Here is a 21,004-nt window from a genome sequence, read left to right on the forward strand (position 1 = left end):
TGAAAGAAAGTGCAGCATTATGATAATTATAGCGGTAGTTTTAATATTTTTAACAAGATGATGCAGTCATGTGTCGTGGTCTTGGTGCAGTCAAGTCTTGGTTAGATTGATACCTTCCATATTTTTTATCTCTTTTCTGTATAGGGCTACTTGTAATATAAATATAAAGAAAATAAAAATCTCAGTACCCTTTCTTGAAATATTTTATCACTACATGTTTCGGACATTTATGCCATTTTTCCATAAATGTCCATAAAATTTTTCCAAAAATGGCATAAATGTCCGAAACATGTAGTGATAAAATATTTCAAAAAAAGGGTACTGAGATTTTTATTTTCTTTATATTTATGATACCTTCCATTCTGTATGTATTCTTTGGCTGAACGGTTGCTCATGAGTCATGACTGACAGATGTTTCGTCTGTTGCTTACATTATAAACAAAACTTGACCCTAACCTATCTCATTGATAATCAATTGAAATGAAAAACCATCAAGTGATTGGAGTTGTTTAAAATGCTTTGGATAATATTTAAAATGTTAGTGAATTTATGTAATCATGCATTTCTGTGCTCCCGAATACCATTATAATTGTAAAAAACCTCATATTCAGCCATGTCTGTTTACGTTCTTTTACATCGGTAGAAAGTACGATGGGCTTGATCAGTCAACGAACCGGATATGACGTATTTTTACTTTCCTTGCCCTATTACCAAGGTAAGGAAGGTATTGCTTTCCAAAAAATTAAGGTATACTAATTTCAAGTTTTCTATACGTTCAAGGTCCTCTGAGTCCTAAACATGATTTTTTGGGTGTTGGTCTGTGTGTGTATGTCTGTGAACACGATAACTCCATTCCTAATCAACCGATTGACTTGAAATTTTAAACTTAAGGTCCTTATACAATGAGGATCCGACAATAAGAAATTCAATAAAATTAAATTCAAGATGGCGGTAAAAATGGCGGATAATTACTAAAAGACCATGTTTTTTACGGTTTTCTCGAAAACGGCTCTAACGATTTCCTTCAAATTATACGGTTTTTTTACGGTACCATTGTTTTTACGGTTTTCTCGAAAACGGCTCTAACGATTTCCTTCAAATTATACCATGGATAGCTAGCTATTATGAGCCCTATCAACTGACATGAGTCTCATTCTGGGAAAATTGCAGGAGCTCCGTAATATTCTGAGAAAAATGGATTTTGTTTAAATTTTTATCACAATTTATTTTCTAAAAATGACTTGACCGATTTTTTTTCAATTCATACCCTTTGTAGCTATTAACATCTCTATTAACTCCCAGGAGTCTCCTTTCTGGGAAATTAATGTGGGGGTCCACCCCATCCTTGAGAAATGACTTTGTAACCCCTTCTCGTGCATGAGGTAGGTAGGTAGAGCAGTTCATAAAAAGAACACATAGTCAAGATATTTCATCTGTAGAACAGCTGTTTCGACGACTTTTAAAAAAATAATCGAATTTCACAATTTACACAAAGGTGAAAGTACTCTGAAAACAATTATAATATACACATATACAGTAGTCTGATCGTAGTTTCAAATATAGGAGAATGTTAAGGGACACATAACCTAGCTACATTTGACTTTTGTATAAATTAGGATGGAACTGTTTTGGGCTTATAAGCCTGTGGTACTTTTCTGTAAGTTGTGTAATTCTTAATTATTGAATAAATAAATAAATAAATAAATATGCTGCTACCAATCGTCATTATGTTATTCCCCTAAATTATCTCTTTAAGAATGGGGCTTACAGTTCAATGAGCAAGGAAGTTGTGTGAGTGTACCACACAGATTGTTTTTGTTATCAGTTAGACCAAAGACCTTGAAGAGGTATAAACGCACAATGCCTATGCCTTCCCAATGCATTGCTCTGCTGAAATTGAAGGCTGCCATCGAGGTATTTAGCGCGAGTTATTATATAATATATATATTTTTGTAAAATTATAGATTACAAAAATTCTCAAGGTATTTGGTATGTAATAATCTTCCAGGGTGTTCCCTCAATTGCGATTTCAATTGCAAGTACAGTAGCGATGCATGTGAGTCTATGCATCATCAACGACCAAACAGTGCTTCGTTCGAGCCACGTTCACTCACCGATCTCATTCGTTCACTCACCGATCAGTGGCTTTGAACTAACCAATGTTTCAATTTTTACATCTTTAACTTTTATAATGGCAACATCCAAGGCACACATTAAAAATAAATGTTGAGTTTCGTTTAAAAATGAGTGTGTAACTGGTATTTAAATCATCCATACCTCCCTGCCCAATCCTGTATATCTTTGTAGCTCACTTGTTTTTATTTATTTATTTATTTATTTATACATTAATAGATACAATCATTCTCAACTATGAATGATTGGGAAAGGAACAACAGGCTTAAAGCCCACAACTGTTACTTTCCCAAATTTAGATAGAAATTGTCCAAAAATAGGTTATGTTATGTTATGTAGGTTATGTTATGTAGGTTAAAAACTACACGTTTTTGTCCAATTTGAGTCCATAATATTTATAAACTAGGAATTTAGAATTTAGGAAAGTTGAAAACCAAATTAAATAAGAATACTTCACTAATAAATCATCACTAATAACTGAAAATACTGTAATAATAATTGAAAATTTTAAAACCGCCAAAGAAACTCAACGTACTCCTAAAACAACAGCTGTAAACACATTTTCATAGATATTATTTTTGTTCAAATAAATCTCTCTCTCTATATATATATAGAGTTGGCTATATATATATAAGCGAAATGGCACTCACTGACTGACGACTGACTCACTCACTCACTCGCTCGCCGAACTAAAAATCTACCGGACCAAAAACGTTCAAATTTGGTAGGATGTTCAGTTGGCCCTTTAGAGGCGCACTAAGAAAATTTGGCAATATTTAACTCTAAGGGTTGTTTTCAAGGGTTTTAAAGTTCATCTTTTAGCATGTATATTTTCTTATTCTCTTAATTATAATTGAAAAATGTCCATACCATATGTTTAATAGACTATAATCTAGAGGAGTACCTCTTCGAAACAGTGTTACTGATAACTAAAATGATAATTTTGTCAGGTTGCATTAAGTTGAGTTGACTTTTTTAGGTTGGCACCAAGTTGAAGATTGAAATGCATTTTCGCGGAAAAATGATAGGGCACTGCTACTTCAATCAGAGCTATTCCTGGGAATATTATATTACTAGCCGTCAGGCTCGCTTCGATCGCCATATCCGTTTATTATTTATAAGGTTAGCAAAAAATACAAGAATCGAAAAGAAAAACAAAAAAAACAGGATATGCCTAAAAACTTCTTCAATTCCTATTTAGTTTAGCCAGACGTTTAGTCTGGACCCTCGGACTGGATCGTCCCAAAGATGATAAATGAAAATGCAGGCGAGCAAAGCGAGCCTGCTGATCTCATCCTTGGACGATATCCATCGGGGGTCCAGGGGGCGGAGCCCCCTGGCTAGACGGATATGGCGAGCGAAGCGAGCCTGACGGCTAGTTGAGAAATAAGCGAATATGACTGACCCTGTTGAGAAATCCAAGCCGATGACCGCTTCAGTGTAGTTGATGACCGCCTGTTCAGTGAGCAGAGAAGGCGACAGTGGCGCTATTTGCCAGACAGGCTCGGTGAGCAGAGAGTGAACTACTTCGACGTCGCTCCGCTTCAGTCCGTCCCACAGCGACTTCTCCGACAGCGACGAATGGAGCTGCTTCATGTTGGACGACGTGCACCCGAATAGTTGAGTACGGCCAAACTGTCTGCAGACGGCCGTATGTAGGCGAAGTCGTCGTAACGCGCCTGTACAATTTAATTCATTCCATATTATTGCCACAGGCTATAAAAAAGTTATCATTAAAAATAGTCATGTACTTGAAAACAAAAACATTCATAAAATAAAAACTTGGACTTCATAACTTTTTGCATAGTCAAAATATAAGTAAAACACTGATAAAGATAAGATAAGATAAGATAATCTTTATTCAACACAACATAATACAATATAAATTTGAATATCGTCTAGTCACAGGTCATTCCTTGAGGAATTGTTGAAAGTATACTCACATCAATGGACATAAAATAAGCACCAATACAAAGACATCAGATAAATAAAGTAGGTTTTAAAGTAGTGCAGGACATGAAATTTATTATTACAGATGCTTCAATCAGGTATTACATAAATAATCATTGAAACTATAACAAGCTTTGCAACAAGAAAGCTGTATAATTTCTTTTTGAATATATTCTTGTTGTTAGGGACTGCAGCTCAAATGGTAAATTATTGTAAAGCTTTGAACCAATGTAAGAAGGCCTTTTCTCATACAGTGAAGCCTGTGCTGTCTTAAAGCTAATTATTTCTGCCTCTAGTATTATGATTGTGGATGTCAGCGTTTGTGGCCAGATCTGAGATATGGTCGTGAGTGAAGACTAATAATTTGAAAATATAAATTGAGGGTAGAGTTAGAATGTCCAAATAGACGAAAGCCTCTCTACAAAGCCTCTAAATATGTCAGTTACAGCCTAATCCTATATACTAGTAGTTCTGTGAACAGTAGACCTCACGCAGAATTCTCATCCACAAGTACCTGATTGAGACTATAGCCTAGACCTATAGAAATACAGCAATAGACTGGCTTCTCCAGACATCTGTTTAATCACTTGTCAGCTGATTATGATGAATAATTCTATAGTCTGATTTTTACTCTAAAAAATAAATTCGTATGGCTTTTGTTGGTGGGGAGTTCCTTTCGGGAATGTTCCACCGCCTGAATATATAATTAAGCCGTCAATGGGCCTTACGACTGTCATACTTCAGCCGGGACCGACAGTTTAACGTGCCCATCCGATAACACGGGAGTGATCTGGTTAAAAAAACTTTACTCTAATATTGGCGTATGAAGGAGGCTCCTTTTTCCTTTATATTATCCTTGAAATGCAAAATTTCCAAAAACCTTCTATATACGTCGATGCGCAATTAAAAAAGGAACATGACTGTCAAATTTCATGAAAATCTATTAGCGCGTTTCGCCGTAAATGTGCAACATGCATTTAAACTTCATAAAATAAAAACTGGACTTGATAACTTTTAGCCTAGTCGAGATATAATTAAACACTGATAAAATGTCAGTTTCAGCCTAATCCTATTATACTAGTAGTTCTGTGAACAGTAGACCTCACGCAGTATTCTCATCCACAAGTACCTGATTGAAAAACTATAAGACCTTATGGAAATACAGCAATAGACTGGTCCCCACACATCTGTGTAATTTCTTGTCAGCTGATTTATGATGATATTTCATTCAATTCAATTTATTAAAAACACACCCAAACAAATTACAAAGAAATTATGAAACAAATAAAACACAATAAAATGTTACAAATATAAAAAACCATGGGCTTGTGGGTGGGTGTGTTGGAGAAGAGAAAAAAAGAGAGGAAGTACCTAGCCAACTATGGTTTCCCATGTAATGGCAGGCAAGAAGAGAAGAGAAGTAATGAGGGAAAAAGGTAAGGGGAGAAATGGAGGGGGAAAGGAAAAAAAAAAGAGGAATAGGTACTCAAAATAAAGGTATAAGCGAGTCCCCTGAAAAATGAAAAAAAAAAACATGCTGGAGCAGAAATCTCGAGTCATATTCTAAATGGAAGAAGAAATTACTGTATGTCCAGTTTAATTTTTCCGCTGATCTATTGTCCATGAGAAAGTGATTTGGAATGAGTTTATTATTTTAGTACCTATGTAAATTATCTGCCTCGCTATACATTCAATATTAGTGTTATAGGTCATAATTCATTCCATATATTTGCCACAGGCTATAAAAAAGTTATTAAAATAGTCATGTACATTGAAAACAAAAACATTCATCTAAATAAAAACCTGGACTTGAAATTTTAGCATAGTTAAATTATAATTTAAATAATATGTTGTGCATTTACGGCGAAACGCGGTAATAAGATTTTCATGAAATTTGACAGGTAGCCTATGTTCCTTTTTTAATTGCGCGTCGACGTATATACAAGGTTTTGGAAATTTCGCATTTTAAGGATAATATAAAGGAAAAAGGAGCCTCCTTCTACGCCAATATTAGAGTAAAAATCAGACTATAGAATTATTCATCATAATCAGCTGACAAGTGATACACAGATGTGTGGAGAAGAAGCAGTCTATTGCTGTATTTCCATAAGGTCTATAGTTTCAATCAGGTACTTGTGGATGAGAATACTGCTTGAGGTCTACTGTTCACAGAACTACTAGTATAATAGGATTAGGCTGTAACTGACATATTTATCAGTGTTTAAATTATAATTCAACTAGGCTAAAAAGTTATCAAGTCCAAGTTTTTATTTTATGAATGTTTTTGTTTTCAATGTACATGACTATTTTTAATGATAACCATTAAACTTTTTCCATAAGGTCTATAGTTTCAATCAGGTACTTGTGGATGAGAATACTGCGTGAGGTCTACTGTTTACAGAACTACTAGTATAATAGGATTAGGCTGTAACTGACATATTTATCAGTGTTTAAATTATAATTATTTAACTATGCTAAAAAGTTATCAAGTCCAGTAACGAGTGAAGCTCGTCGCCCCGATATTTGAACTGACCTGCAGACAGAGCCTAGTCTTCTCATCGTCGATGGAGACATAGAGCGGCGTGTTGGCGTCGACTGCAATGGCCACCCCACGTGAGTTGATGAAGTAGCGTTTGAGCACTGACCCCCACCGGTGGCGGCCCACGTGGCCCGTCACAAAGGCCGACATCTCCACACGGCCCAACTCCACCGGCCAGGCCATGCCCAGTGTGCGTCCGCCGCCGTACCTAAACCATCATTCACATTAATCAAGTTACCTCTATCATAGAGAAACAATAGCATAAGTAGATATCCCATGGTATAGGGCGTTTATGTCGCAACTTTTACTGTTATCACAAGCTGATAGTGTTACCTCTATTCTTTATTCATTATACAATAAGTACATTATCTAAATGATAGCATAGAGAAACAATAGTGTAAGTAGATATCCCATGGCATAGGGCGTTTATGTCGCAACTTTTACTGTTATCCCAAGCCGATAGTCCACGTAGTTCTTTCCTATGCAACTGTTTGACGCTAGTAGTCTCTCATATTGGTAGAGAGTTAGTGGGGAAGATATTTTTAATATTCTTTCCGAAGAATGGACATTGATATGTCCAAAGCTCCGCCAATTTATGTACATGCATAACAATATAATTATCTATAGTTATTATATTACAAATTACTTTTTCATATCATATACAGTTCAATAATTATTTTCTTAGTCTATATTATGTAATTCATCTATAATTTTGCTGTATTGTAAGCTATTCTATATAAGTGTATAAGCCAGTATATATTGTAATCTACATAAAGTACTCAATCAATCATAGAGAAACGATAGCATAAGTAGATATCCCATGGTATAGGGCGTTTATGTCGCAACTATTACTGTTATCCCAAGCCGATAGTCCACGTAGTTCTTTCCTATGCAGCTGTTTGACGCTAGTAGTCTCTCATATTGGTAGAGAGTTAGTGGGGAGGATATTTTTAATATTCTTTCCGAAGAATGGACATTGATATGTCCAAAGCTCCGCCAATTTATGTACATAAAGTAGATAGTTAACTCTATTCTTTATTCATCTTCACAATAAGTTCATTATCTAAATCAATGGTCGCCAAACATATGAGGCTGTGAGCTAGAATAGCATTTATAAATCTTCTACACCTTTTCCAATCTTATTTGAGAAAGTATGAAGCTAATTTGAGAAAGTATCAATTGTATTGATTGATTGATTGAGTACTTTATTATGTAGATTACAACAATATATACTGGCTTATACACTTATATACAATAGCTTACAATACAGCAAAATTATAGATGAATTTATATAATATAGACTAAGAGAATAATTATTGACTGTATATGATATGAAAAAGCAATTGGTAATATATACTATAGATAATTATATTGTAATGCATCTACATAAATTGGCGGAGCTTTGGACATATCAATGTCCATTCTTCGGAAAGAATATTAAAATATCCTCGATAATTGTACATAACTGAATAAATAAATAAATAAAAGTATGTGGAATGTTTTAAAGAAATTGATTGATTGAGTACTTTATTTATGTAGATTACTAGGGCTGGACAGTTTCAGTCATTTGTTCCAAAGATATTTTCTTAAGTCAGGATGAAGCTCGCTCGGCTCTCGATGGACCTGATAGTAACGGGAAGTGCATTCCATGCTCGACAGGCACTAACTAAAAGGATTTTGTGAAAATAGTATTTGATGATTGGGTATCCTCAAAGTACTTTCTCCGGTTCTAGTATGTGAAGCATCTATCCTCCTACCTTCAGAGACAATTTGAAATCATCTTTAAAATAGTTCTCTCAATAGTAATTGAGAAAATGTCAGATGTAGATGAGATAGTCAATTGTATTTGGGAAGTCATCACATGTAATTGAGAATAGTGAATTGTATTTGAGTAATCGTCAAATGTAAATGAGAAGATATCAATTGAGAATGAGAAAATTTTCCAATTGACATGTCGTGACTCTTCTGTAGCCTACAGTACAGGTTTGATTTGAGCAGGAAAGGATACTGTACTACCATAGAGAAACAATAGCATAAGTAGATATCCCATGGTATAGGGCGTTTATGTCGCAACTTTTACTGTTATCTCAAGCCGATAGTCCACGTAGTTCTTTCCTATGCAGCTGTTGACGCTGGTAGTCTCTCATATTGGTAGAGAGTTAGTGGGGAGGATATTTTTAATATTCTTTCCGAAGAATGGACATTGATATGTCCAAAGCTCCGCCAATTTATGTACATGCATTACAATATAAGTATCTATAGTTATTATATTGCAAATTGCTTTTCCATATCATATACAGTTCAATAATTATTTTCTTAGTCTATATTATGTTAATTCATCTATAATTTTGCTGTATTGTAAGCTATTGTAGGAGTGTATAAGCCAGTATATATTGTAATCTACATAAATAAAGTACTCAATCAATCAATCAATCATAGAGAAACGATAGCATAAGTAGATATCCCATGGTATAGGGCGTTTATGTCGCAACTTTTACTGTTATCCCAAGCCGATAGTCCACGTAGTTCTTTCCTATGCAGCTGTTTGACGCTGGTAGTCTCTCATATTGTGCCGTTCATACACTCTTACCCGGTCAAAACAGTAAAAATCGTCAATAATCGACAGTAATCGGCTTGAGATAACAGTAAAAGTTGCGACATAAATTCCCTATACCATGGGTTATCTACTCAAGCTACAGTGTCTCTATTCTTTATGCATTTATAAAATGAGTACATTATCTAAATAGTGTGGTCCACGTTATAATGGCAGTAGATAAAGATAGAAGAATAGCGATGCTAATTCTCTGCATTAATTAATTATATTTCTACACCGTCAAAAACATAATTGTCATCGTTGTGGACCTTGAAAAAGATAGTACCACTGGCTTTGTCGAATGATAGACAAGGATAGCAAAACCAAAGTTGATCAAATACTGTCATTATAACGTGGACCGCACTATAAATGATAGGGAGAGGGAAATAAGGTCACCTTGTGCTTTTTCTCTCTCAAATTCAGAAAACGTAGAAAACGTTTTTTGGTAGAGATTTAGTGGGGAGGATATTTTTATATTCTTCCCAAAGAATGGACATTGATATGTCCAAAGCTCCGCCAATTTATGTAAATGCATAGCAATATAATTATCTATAGTTATTATATTACAAATTACTTTTTTATATCATATACAGTTCAATAATTATTTTCTTAGTCTATATTATGTAAATTCATCTATAATTTTGCTGTATTGTAAGCTATTGTATATAAGTGTATAAGCCAGTATATATTGTAATCTACATAAATAAAGTACTCAATCAATCAATCATAGAGAAACAATAGCATAAGTAGATATCCCATGTATAGGGCGTTTATGTCACAACTTTTACTGTTATCCCAAGCCGATAGTCTACGTAGTTCTTTCCTATGCAGCTGTTTGACGCTGGTAGTCTCTCATATGTGCCGTTCATACACTCTCACCCCAATAAAACAGTGAAAATCGACAATAATCGACAGTAATCGGCTTGAGATAACAGTAAAAGTTGCGACATAAATTTCCTATACCATGGGTTATCTACTCAAGCTACTGTTTCTCTATACCTCTATTCTTTATTCATTTATACAATAAGTACATTATCGAAATGATAGGGAGAGGAAAATAAGGTAACCTTGTGCTTTTTCTCTCTCAAATTCAGAAAACGTAGCACATAGTCCGAGATAGGTTAAGTCTTGTATGTATAGTGAGGTCCACGTTATAATGACAGTATTTGATCAACTTTGGTTTTGCTATACTTGTCTATCATTCGACAAAGCCGGTGGTACTATCCTTTTATAGGTTCACAACGATGTCAATTATGTTTTTGACAGTGTAGGAATATAATTAATTGATGCAGAGAATCGGCTTCGCTATTCTCCTATCTTTATCCACTGCCATTATAACGTGGACCACACTATAGTTCTTCAATTCACAAAATTTGCAGTCCACAAATATTTTCACAAAGTAGATTTTCAAATTTAGATGCTTCAAAACTAAACATTGACGAAATATTTCACATTATTATAACTACTGTAGAATAGGAATATTCATATATTGAAAAATTATACTTTTGAGAATCCCGATAAACAAACTTCATCTGCTTCCAGTCCACCTTCAAGTCTACAACTTTTCCATTCTATTTGAGAAAGTATCAAGTTAATTTGAGAAAATATCAATTGTATTTGAGAATAGCCACTACACCTTTTCCAACTTTATTTGAGAAGGTATCAATGTAATTGAGAATAGTGAATTGTATTTGAGAAGACGTCAGGTGTAAATGAGAATAGTCAATTGTATTTGAGAATAGCCACTACACCTTTTCCACTTTATTTGAGAAGGTATCAATTGTAATATTGAGAATAGTAAATTGTATTTGAGAAGACGTCAGGTGTAAATGAGAATAGTCAATTGTATTTGAGAAGTCATCACTTGCAATTGAGAATAGAGATTTTATTTGAGAAAGTATCAATTCAATTGAGAACATACGATTTGAAATCGAAAAGTTGTCAGTTGTAATTGGGAAATGATTTTAAAAAAAAACAGTACTTCCAGTACATATATTTTTCATAACTGTACTCATATAAAATAATATGAAAATATATTTAATAGGCTATTCCAATAAAACGTTTAGTTTTTGAATAGAACATTATTTTCAAGCCCAAAAATCCATTAAAGAATTGCCGAATTGTTTAATCAAGAGATTCAATTGATTGATGATAAAGTTAATTGCGCCGTAAACAGAGAATTTGATCTTCATCAAGTGCAATGTTTGCAGACAAAAGTCGCGTTGCCAATACATACATAGAAATAATACTGATTAACCATTCGTAAACAGTACAGGGGAAATACTTTCAAAATTGAAAATATTAATTTTAACCCATGCAAAGCCTATGGTAGTAATTGGAATACTGTGTACTTAGTACAGTACCCTTTCCTGCTTAAATAAAACCTGTAATATAGGCTACAGAAGAGTCATGGCATGTTAATTGGAACATTTTCTCATTTACATTTGACGATTTCTCAAATACAGTTCACTATTCACAATTACATGTGATGACATCTCTAATACAATTGACTATTCTCACCTACATCTGACATTCTTCCAATTACAAGTGACTATTCTCAAATGTAATTAATACTTTCTCAATTAACTTGATACTCTCTCAAATAAAATTGGAAAAGGTGTAGAATAGGAAATATTCACATATTAAAAATTATATTTTTAAGATCCCGATAAACAAACTTCATACTCTCTGCTTCCAGTCCACCTTCAAGTCTACAACTTTTCCAATTCTATTTGAGAATGTATAAAGTTGATTTGAGAAAGTATCAAAAATAGTATTTGAGATAGTCACTTGTAATGTTTTCCACGGTTTTCTCGAAAATGGCTCTAACGATTTTCTTCAAATTATATCATGGATAGCTATTCATAAGCCCTATCAACTGGCATAAGTCTCATTTCTGGAAAATTTCAGGAGCTCCGTAATATTCTTGAGAAAAATGACAGTTAATGACTAAAAATCCATGTTTTTCACGGTTTTCTCAAAAATGACTTGACCGATTTTTTCAAATTCATACCCTGTATAGTTATTTATCAGCTCTATCAACTGGCATGAGTCTCCTTTCTGGGAAACCAATGGGGAGTTCACCGCATCCTAGAGAAATGGACTTTGTAACCTCCTTCTCATGCATGAGGTAGGTATAGGTAGAGCAGTTCATAAAAAGAACACATAGTCGAGATATTTCATCTGTAGAACAGCTGTCTTGACGACTTTTAAAAAATCATCGAATTTCACAATTTACTCAAAGGAAAATGAACTCTGAAAACAATTATGTATTTACATATACAGTAGTCTGATCGTAGTTTCAAATATGTTACCGCCAATCGTCATTATGTTATTCCCCTAAATTATTCTCGTTTGAGAATGAGGCTTACAGTTCAATGAGCAAGGAAAGTTGTGTGAGTGCGCCACACCAGATTTTTTGTCTGTACTTTTGTTAACTGAGGAATTAAATGTATCTATTCATTTATATCTTTCTCGACGCCATTATAACATGGATCCCACGATAGTCTGAGAGATATTACTTTTAACATGAAGAGGGGAAACCGATTTCTCCTTCCACAGTTTGTAACAAGGACAGAGTAGTGGGAGGATTAAGCATGCTGCGCACAATTGGATGCTGACACAGATGTAGGAGAATGCTCTTAGGTGGTGGGTGTGGTGGAAAGAGCATCGGGCCTCTCTGACTTCGAGAAAGATCCGTGTAAAAAGTAATAACTCTCGGACTATAGCTTGCTTGAGTAGTACAAGAGTGGAGTGATAGCATAGAGAAACAATAGCGTAAGTAGATATCCCATGGTATAGGGCGTTTATGTCGCAACTTTTACTGTTATCTCAAGCCGATTACTGTCGATCATTGTCGATTTTTACTGTTTTGTTGGGGTGAGAGTGTATGAACGGCACAGTATGAGAGACTACCAGCGTCACACAGCTGCATAGAAAAGAACTACATGAACTATCGGCTTGAGATAACAGTAAAAGTTGCGACATAAACGCCCTATACCATGGGATATCTACTTATGCTATTGTTTCTCTATGATGATACCTCATTCACAGAAGGCTATAAACAGTATTACTCTGAAAGTCGATGAAGCCAACATCTACTAACAGCCAAATACGCCCATCTTGACGTCACAGCAATGACGTCACGCATCGTAAAGAAATTATAGAAAACGTTTTTGAGTTTGTTGTGTAAGTGTTTGTGGTGTTTAACTTACATTGTTGTTGAACAATGCATTGTTGTTAGCTTGGTTGTGACGTCAAGATGGGTGGATTTGGCAGTAGATGTTGGCTTCAGAGGCTAGACTTCCCAGCGTGTCTATTCTATAACTGGTCTAAGAGTAGTACAATAGCATAGAGAAACAATAGCATAAGTAGATATCCCATGGTATAGGGCGTTTATGTCGCAACTTTTACTGTTATCTCAAGCCGATAGTCCATGTAGTTCTTCCCATGCAGCTGTGTGACGCTGGTAGTCTCTCATATTGTGCCGTTCATACACTATCACCCCAACAAAACAGTGAAAATTGACAATAATCGACAGTAATCGGCTTGAGATAACAGTAAAAGTTGCGACATAAACGCCCTATACCATGGGATATCTACTTACGCTATTGTTTCTCTATGACAATAGTGAATTGATAGTCACCAATGGCCGTAGTCGCCCCGTCCTCGTAGCAGTCAGTGGGGAACTCAGCTGGCTGCAGACTCGTCCAGGTGATGTGATAACAGCGCAGACCGGCACTCTCCCTGTAGTTCAGATAGAGCCTGGCGTGGTTCAGCCATTCCATGCACACCGATCCGTCACTTCTGCAAACATAAGACCATAATATTGACATAATCTATACCTACTATTACTTCAGGCCTCACAACTAAAGCTCTAATAAACTATGACGTCATCACATGTAGATCGATGATCTACTGGCGGTAAGCAAGCAAAATAAGAGCGTTGATGCTTGTTATCACATCTGTTATGGTAATCAACAAAATTTGAATTACAAATTCAATTTTCACGGTCCTCCATTTCAATGAATATAGTTTGTTTATCATTCTTCTGATATTCTTAGTGAAAATTAATGATGAATTTGGGGTTTTAAATCTTGGGATACTGTTGTGTACATAATTGTTGCGGGAATTACAACAAGACTCCAAAAGTTTCCTACGGTATTTTCTTTTTCGAAAGATGAAACTATGAAACGAAAATGGATACGAGCGATAAGAAAAAAATCTTCAATTCTACAAAACAACGGTTTACGTGAAGTGTAGAAGAACTGTGTAAATAAAGTGAGAGTGAAAAATTCAGTTTGAGTGTGAAAGAAAAGTGTAAATAAAATGTGAAATAACAGTGTAATTTGACTGTGGAAAAACAGTGTAAATGAAGTGTGTGAAAAAAATTTTAAACTATTAAATTGAAAATAAATGCAAAGTGTTGGAACTGTCCATAATATCATAATATTAGAGGTTTTACCTAACTAATAAACATTCTTCTGATGAGTTTCTTTACCACAGATCTATTTTGATCAAGTTTGTGGAGCCTCTTTCCTAAAAAAGAGTTACATCTAATTTGCTGTATATTTGATTTACATCTCCTTCGATTCTGATAGAGGCTATTATTAAGTATTTTTGGTTGAGATGAATTTATCAATAGCTCTATCACTGAATCGAGTAGGCCTATGTCTATCAAGCTGAAAGTATGGATAAATTATTGCATTTGTGGAATAAAGTGTTTTCATTTCAATAAAAATTTCTATTTAATAAAATACAAATGTCTTTAATCTTGAATTTAGATAGTATTCCATCCAATAAGAAATCGATAAAGTAACAAATGTTAGATAACATACATTGTTAAGCTAGTAGAAACTACCATGATTTAGGAAGAATCAATCTACATGTTATGACGTCATTAATTAGTTGTGGGACTGAAGTAATAGTAGGTATTGACATAATCTATACAGAGTGAGTCTATGTATGGGAACCCCTCAATAAATTTGACACTGTTGTAGATATAATACTGTAGCTTTCAGGATAAGTTATTGGTCAAATACTCTACCTTTTGACGTACAACTGAATTTCAAACCTAATACGAGGGTGACTTACGGTTTGAAACTAGAATATTTTAAATGTAAACACCCATTGTGTGGAACATCATTTTAAAAGCCTTTTGAAAACAAGATAGCTTAGATAGATTTAATTCTTTTGCTATCGGACCATACAGTCATCAGCAACGTCAAGAAAGATGGCATCGATGAAAATGTTCTATTATACTTTTATCCAAAATGGCAACTGATTAAAGTTTTAGTTTTTAAAGAAATAATTGATAAAGTTCAATCAGCCGCCATTTTGGATAAAAGTATAATAGAACATTTTTATCGATGTCATCTTAAGGTGTGCATCCAGCTAAAGTTTGTCATGAGATGAATTAATTATTTGGCGGTTCGAAGTTCGCGGGCCAGCTAGTTATATTATATAATACACAACATATTTCATTTATGATTCTATATTAACACGTATGACTGCCTATTTTCCGTCTGAAGAGGAGGAGGAGGAGGAGGAGGAGGAGGAGGTGGAGGAGGAGGTAGAAGAGGAGGAAGTGGAGGAGGAGGAGCTGGTTTGGGATTGGGGGAAAGTGAAGAGAGAAAATTAAAAAAAAATGAAAATAGAAGAGTGAAAAATCTGGTGTGGCGCACTCACACAACTTTCCTTGCCGTTATGATAATTGATCACCTAACGCTAGTGTTCCCGCGCATCTCAAGTCTACTATTCTAAGATCTGAGCCAGCTGGTAACAGGACTATAACGCTGGAGACACACGAGGTCTGCTATCTCTTCATAGTGAATCATTTTAATAGAATCAACAGTTGCAAACAGTTTCCAATTAAATAATCACATTTTCTCGAATTTCGAGCTTATTTCCATTTTTAGGTGAAAATGTTACTGAACATTAATTGTAGAGATTTTCACGCTCAATCTTTTCCACTTGAAATTTTCTGTTTAAATTGTATCTGAAGATTGGGAATCTAGAATCAAACTTTGCATAGATGGGGCGGAGCTCCTGAAATATTTGCAGATATGTGACTTGTGGCAGTTGATAGAGCTTATCAATGACTATTCTAGGTATAAATGTGATCAAAATCGTTGGAGCAGTTTTTTTAGAAAGTCGCGAAAAACCCTGTTTTTGACAACATTTTCGCCATTTTAGCCGCCATCTTGAATTGCATTTGATCGAAATTGTTCGTGTCGAATCCTTATAGGGGAAGGACCTTAAGTTCAAAATTTCAAGTCATTCCGTTAAATGGGAGATGAGATATCGTGTACACAGACGCACATACACTCATACACACACACACACACACACACACACACACACACACATACACACACACACACACATACAGACCAATACCAAAAAACCAGTTTTTTGGACTTAGGGGACCTTGAAACGTATAGAAATTTATAAATTGGGGTACCTTAATTTTTTCGGATAGCAATACTTTCCTTACCTATGGTGTCACAAAGTAAAATTGTGACGGAAAATATTGTTAAATAATTAATAATATTATTGAAAGACGCTCGGCTATCAGCAAAGCTAGCCGACCGCGGAGATAAGGAAGGTACCGATGGCGCATCATCTTCCGCGCATCGAGACGATTTCCACCGCCTCTGGCGGCGGCACAACTCCATCCCCTCCACTTTGGGGGAGTATTTAAACGCCGGACGAGCCCCAGTCCACAGCATTCCGCTCACAACCTTCCTGCTCCTTGTACAGCGGCCCGTTGGCTGCCGTACGTCCCCGACCTCCTGTCCTGGTACAGCGGCCCCTTGGCTGCCGTAAGTCCCTAACCTTCCATCTCCCTAGGGCACAGCGGACCGTTGTCTGCCGTCCCTGTCCTCCCATCTCCCTAGGGCACAGCGGACCGTTGTCTGCCGTCCCTGTCCTCCCATCTCCTTAGGGCACAGCGGACCGTTGTCTGCGTCCCTGTCCTCCCATTCCCCCAGGGCACAGCGGACCGTTGTCTGCCGTCCCTGACCTTCCATTCCCCCAGGGCACAGCGGACCGTTGTCTGCCGTCCTGTCCTCCCATCTCCCTAGGGCACAGCGGACCGTTGTCTGCCGTCCCTGTCCTCCCATCTCCCTAGGGCACAGCGGACCGTTGTCTGCCGTCCCTGTCCTCCCATTTCCCCAGGGCACAGCGGACCGTTGTCTGCCGTCCCTGACCTTCCATTCCCCCAGGGCACAGCGGACCGTGTCTGCCGTCCCTGTCCTCCCATATCCCTAGGGCACAGCGGACCGTTGTCTGCCGTCCCTGTCCTCCCATCTCCCTAGGGCACAGCGGACCGTTGTCTGCCGTCCCTGTCCTCCCATTTCCCCAGGCACAGCGGACCGTTGTCTGCCGTCCCTGACCTTCCATTCCCCCAGGGCACAGCGGACCGTTGTCTGCCGTCCCTGTCCTCCCATCCCCTAGGGCACAGCGGACCGTTGTCTGCCGTCCTGTCCTCCCATCTCCCTAGGGCACAGCGGACCGTTGTCTGCCGTCCCTGTCCTCCCATTTTCCCAGGGCACAGCGGACCGTTGTCTGCCGTCCCTGACCTTCCATTCCCCCAGGGCACAGCGGACCGTTGTCTGCCGTCCCTGTCCTCCCATCTCCTAGGGCACAGCGGACCGTTGTCTGCCGTCCCTATCCTCCCATTTTCCCCAGGGCACAGCGGACCGTTGTCTGCCGTCCTATTCTTCCTTCTCCCCAGGGCACAGCGGACCGTTGTCTGCCGTCCCTATTCTTCCATCCCCTCAGGGCACAGCGGAACGTTGTCTGCCGTCCCTATTCTTCTTCTCCCCAGGCACAGCGTACCGTTGTCTGCCGTCCCTATTCTTCCTTCTCCCCAGGGCACAGCGGACCGTTGTCTGCCGTCCTATTCTTCCTTCTCCCCAGGGTACAGCGGACCGTTGTCTGCCGTCCCTATTCTTCCTTCTCCCCAGGGCACAGCGTACCGTTGTCTGCCGTCCCTATTCTTCCTTCTCCCCAGGGCACAGCGGACCGTTGTCTGCCGTCCCTATTCTTCCTTCTCCCCAGGGCACAGCGGACCGTTGTCTGCCGTCCCTATTCTTTCCATCCCCTCAGGGCACAGCGGACCGTTGTCTGCCGTCCCTATTCTTCCTTCTCCCCAGGGCACAGCGGACCGTTGTCTGCCGTCCCTATCCTGTCTGTCCTTCCTTTTCCTACTTCACTGGAGCGGAACCGAGGCCGTAAGGCCGATACAAAATTACATCAAAGTGGTGTCATCAGAGAAGAGAGCGACCTTCACGCCGTCAGAAGCACCAGGAGGTGCTGTTCATGCCAGCTGAGGCACAAAGAAGAAGGAAGAGGAACTTCGACTTGCCTCCTTTCCCCGCCCACATTACGACTGAGCGAAGTCATCCAGGAGCAACACCTGGGTATCAATCACCCACCTCTGAAGCTACTCAGGGTGTACGTGATAATGGAAATAGGGCAAGGAAAGTAAAATAGAAATGGTAGAATGAACTTACTTTTGTTGGTTGGGTAGACAATGAAACACACGGTCGGTATCAGGTAGCTGGACGCCTAGGTAGCCTAGCGCAATCTGTCCGCTTTCCGAGTCGAAAACACGCACAAGTCTTTCCTCTTTATTGAATCGGATTCTATCGAAATAGGCTCTCTGCAACACACACAAAATTGAATCAAATAAAATAAAATTTTCCTTCACAACTCATTTCTGTTCATCTCTCATTTCTCATTTGGTAGAGAGTTGGTGGGGGGATATTTTTAATATTCTTTCCGAAAATGGACATTGATATGTCCAAAGCTCCGCCAATTTATGCAGATACATAACAATATAATTATCATCTATAGTTATTATATTACAAATTGCTTTTTCATATCATATACAGTTCAATAATTATTTTCTTAGTCTATATTATGTAAATTCATCTATAATTTTGCTGTATTGTAAGCTATTGTATATAAGTGTATAAGCCAGTATATATGTAATCTACATAAATAAAGTACTCAATACGATATGAAAAAGCAATTTGTAATATAATAACTATAGATAATTATATTGTAATGCATCTACATAAATTGGCGGAGCTTTGGACATATCAATGTCCATTCTTCGGAAAGAATATTAAAAATATCCTCCCCACTAACTCTCTACCAAAAGGTACAGGGATACATGGATACAGAGAATGGATCCGCGGCCATTCCCCAAATATTAGAATGTTCTGTCATAGAGAAACAATAGCATAAGTAGATATTCCATGGTATAGGGCGTTTATGTCGCAACTTTTACTGTTATCTCAAGCCGATGGTTCATGTAATTCTTTCCCATGAAGCTGTGTGACACTGGTAGTCTCTCATATTGTGCCGTTCATACACTCTAACCCCAACAAAACAGTAAAATTCGACAATAAACAACGGTAATCGGCTTGAGATAACAGTAAAAACTGCGACATAAACGCCCTATACCATGGAATATCTACTTATGCTATTGTTTCTCTATGGTTATGTTTATTCATTTCATCTCTTGCATGTTTTTTGATAAGCCAATACAAGAAAATATCCTTTTTTTATTAATACCTCTTATATAAGCTCATATCAAATTTTTATTAAAAAGGTAATTTTATAAATGAATTTTTCAGTTTGATAGATCGTTATTTACAAAGACCTTTAAGAGATATAGACCCACAATGCCTATGCCTTCCCAATGATAGCTCTTACTTGAAATTGAAGGCCGCCATTGGGGTATTTTAGCACGAGATATTATATCTATATATTTGTAATACTATAGATCACAAAGGCATTGGTGGCATTGGTATGTAATAATCTTTGGGTTGCCCCCTCAATGGCGGATTTCAATTCCAAGTACGACACTAGCGCTGCATGTGAGTCTATGCATCTTTAAGGTCTTTGGTTATTTATTTAAATTTCACATATTTTATGACAATCTGCAATAATAGAAGTCGATATACATTACAAATACCTCATAGTTCTTTCACAAGTCATCACTTGTTCAAGTTCATTTACTCATATTTGGTAGCTATAAGCACTCTAAAATACATCTTTTTAAATAACATCTTTCAGCTTTAATTTATAATCACCAAATAAATAAAATGATGTAATTAATATAAAAATTATGCTTATTTGCATCAATGTCAAGCAATGGTTATCATGGGCTGGAAAAGGTTTTTTAAACACATTGACCAAAATTAATAATTAAATTATCGATTTAAAATGTCTAGAAAAAATCCTAAATAAACATAGAGCTTCTGTCCTATTGTACCGTGACGTGTCGTCCCGGAATGTGAGTGTGAGCGCTGTTATCAGGTCTAAATATAATAGGATAATAGGAGTTCAAAATTCAAAATCTGATTGGAACAATTTGAAAAACTGACCTGTAAAACCTGTTGGTGATAAAAAACATGGGCAAAACCCACAAGGAATGATATTGTGAGAAGAGCATCGCGACAAAACTCTGCAATTTGTATTCCTTCGGTTTGCGTCGCTTCTTGAGAACTCGAGGAAATGACATCTGCAACAAATTGAATAAATATCAATAATTGAACAAAACACACATATGTTGTCAAATTCTACACAGTTTTATTCGGTACAACGACTTGAAAATGTGACCGGTGAGGTCACGAAACCATGATCGTGTACCAAATAAACTGTTAGAATTTGACAACATATTTTATTTATTTTATTTTTATTTATTTAATCATTCATAATTACACAACGTACAGAAGAGTGCCACAGGCTTATAAGCCCAAAACGGTTCCCAT

At 37.0% G+C, this 21,004-nt stretch overlaps 1 protein-coding gene across 1 annotated transcript in view; it reads right to left on the reverse strand.

Annotated features, from left to right (window-relative positions):
- Nucleotides 1-21,004, reverse strand: part of LOC111063663 (myogenesis-regulating glycosidase) — a 42,562-nt gene that overhangs the window by 11,485 nt on the left and 10,073 nt on the right. The window contains 8 exon segments of the mRNA XM_039435355.1: nt 3,552-3,746; nt 3,749-3,812; nt 6,617-6,830; nt 13,861-13,876; nt 13,879-14,021; nt 18,734-18,882; nt 20,618-20,676; nt 20,679-20,754. Coding sequence (XP_039291289.1) covers nt 3,552-3,746; nt 3,749-3,812; nt 6,617-6,830; nt 13,861-13,876; nt 13,879-14,021; nt 18,734-18,882; nt 20,618-20,676; nt 20,679-20,754 — 916 coding nt within the window.

This window comes from Nilaparvata lugens, chromosome 9 (assembly GCF_014356525.2).
Source record: "Nilaparvata lugens isolate BPH chromosome 9, ASM1435652v1, whole genome shotgun sequence".
Lineage (NCBI taxonomy): Eukaryota > Metazoa > Arthropoda > Insecta > Hemiptera > Delphacidae > Nilaparvata > Nilaparvata lugens.